We start from the raw sequence: 1,609 nt of genomic DNA, 5'->3' as shown, positions 1-1,609 counted from the left end.
GTACATTGGATACTTTTTCTTCCATTTTTTTTTTTTAGAACCTCTTAAATTTTTAATCCTTTCTTTACAGGTTACCTAGACCACTTTTGATTAAGAAAACTGTAGAAAGTTAGTGACTGCCACAAGGAAATGCCAGGCAGTGGCATGTGCCAATTTTCCAGAATTCTGCTTTGTGGGGTGTCTGAATGCACTGCTTGGGGTCTCTGCTCACACTTGCTGGAATCAATGGTGGCAGATTTTAGTCCACTGGTTGCTTTTCCCCATATTTCTTTGTAAACTCTTCAGTATTCTTACAGAATTTTTTATGGTCCTTAGAATATTCTTCAGCTAGGTCAGCCTGTAGGGGGTGCTCAGGCTGGGGGTTGTTCACCAGTGCTATGAGGGACTGGATTACTGAGTCGGTTTTGGTTGCTGGCTTCCAGTTTTCAGCACTAATTACTGGCAGACAGACTTGCCCCTTTTCATTGATGTTCAGGTGACAGATCTTTGTTTTATTTTTTTTTATTTTATTAAATCATAGCTGTGTACATTAATGCAGTCATGGAGTACAGTGTGCTGGTTTTATATACAATTTGAAGTATTTTCATCAAACTGGTTAACATAGCTTTCATGGCATTTTCTTAGTTATTGTGTTAAGACATTTATATTCTACATTTAGAAAGATTTGTGATCTTCGGTGGCTTGAATGGGTACTCTGCTAGAAAGTTGATTTCGATTCTGAAGGCCTCCTTATCATATGGAGGGTTGTCAGGAACAATAAGCCCTTGCCAAGTCAATAAATTAGCTTCATCAACCTGGATGTTACCGAAGTTTTTCATTCCACATTTGCTGATTTCTTCAAGCTCCTTCATCAGCCTCCTGCTGGCTGCCATCTTGGATCTGGTGCTGCTGCTTTCCCCTTTTCTTCCATTCTTGAGATATTCACTAAGAAGAATATGTTCCAGCTCCATCCATCTAAACATGAATGAGGTAACATCTCCATCTTTCTTTACAGATGCATAATATTCCATGGTGTACATATACCACAATTTATTAATCCATTGGTGGATCGATGGGCACTTGGGCTTCTTCTATGACTTAGCAATTATGAATTGGGCTGCAATAAACATTCTGGTACAAATATCTTTGTTGTAATGTGATTTTTGGTCTTTTGGAGATATACCTAGCAGAGACATTGCAGGATCGAATGGCAGGTCTGTTTTTAGATCCCTAAGTGTTCTCCAAACATCTTTCCAAAAGGAATGGATTAGTTTCCATTCCCACCAGTAATGTAGAAGTGTTCCCTTTTCTCCACATCCTTGCCAAAATTTCTGGTTTTGGGATTTTGTGATGTGGGCTACTCTTACTGGAGTTAGATGATATCTCAAAGTTGTTTTGATTTGCATTTCTCTGATGATTAAGGATGATGAGCATTTTTTCATATGTCTGTAGGCCATGCACCTACAGATAAGTTTCAGATAAGTTTCTCTTCAAGTCTCTTGCCCACCCTGAGATGGGATCACTTGTTCTTTTCTTGCTAATACGTTTGAGTTCTCTGTGGATTCTGGTTATTAAACCTTTGTCAGAGACATAACCTGCAAATATCTTCTCCCATTCTGAGGACTGTCTG

The 1,609-nt window shown here is 38.9% G+C and overlaps 1 protein-coding gene across 2 annotated transcripts; it reads right to left on the bottom strand.

The window, feature by feature from the left end:
- Nucleotides 1-238: 238 nt before the first annotated feature.
- LOC100965641 (ubiquitin-conjugating enzyme E2 L3-like) lies at nt 239-872 on the bottom strand. Of its 2 annotated transcripts, XM_012809420.1 has the most exons (3): nt 846-872; nt 667-749; nt 239-497 (listed from the first exon to the last, which is right to left on the bottom strand). In XM_012809420.1, exons 1-3 carry the CDS (start codon nt 870-872, stop codon nt 239-241), a joined length of 369 nt encoding a protein of 122 aa, XP_012664874.1. The 2 variants fall into 2 exon arrangements, with proteins under 2 accessions (XP_012664874.1, XP_003796552.1); XM_003796504.2 differs by having other exon boundaries at nt 667-872.
- Between the last annotated feature and the right edge of the window lie 737 nt (nt 873-1,609).

This window comes from Otolemur garnettii, unplaced genomic scaffold (genome assembly GCF_000181295.1).
Source record: "Otolemur garnettii isolate 467f Iridium unplaced genomic scaffold, OtoGar3 scaffold00105, whole genome shotgun sequence".
NCBI lineage: Eukaryota > Metazoa > Chordata > Mammalia > Primates > Galagidae > Otolemur > Otolemur garnettii.
Note: the sequence above shows the minus strand (reverse complement) of the source record. Positions and strands in the feature narration are given on the sequence as shown.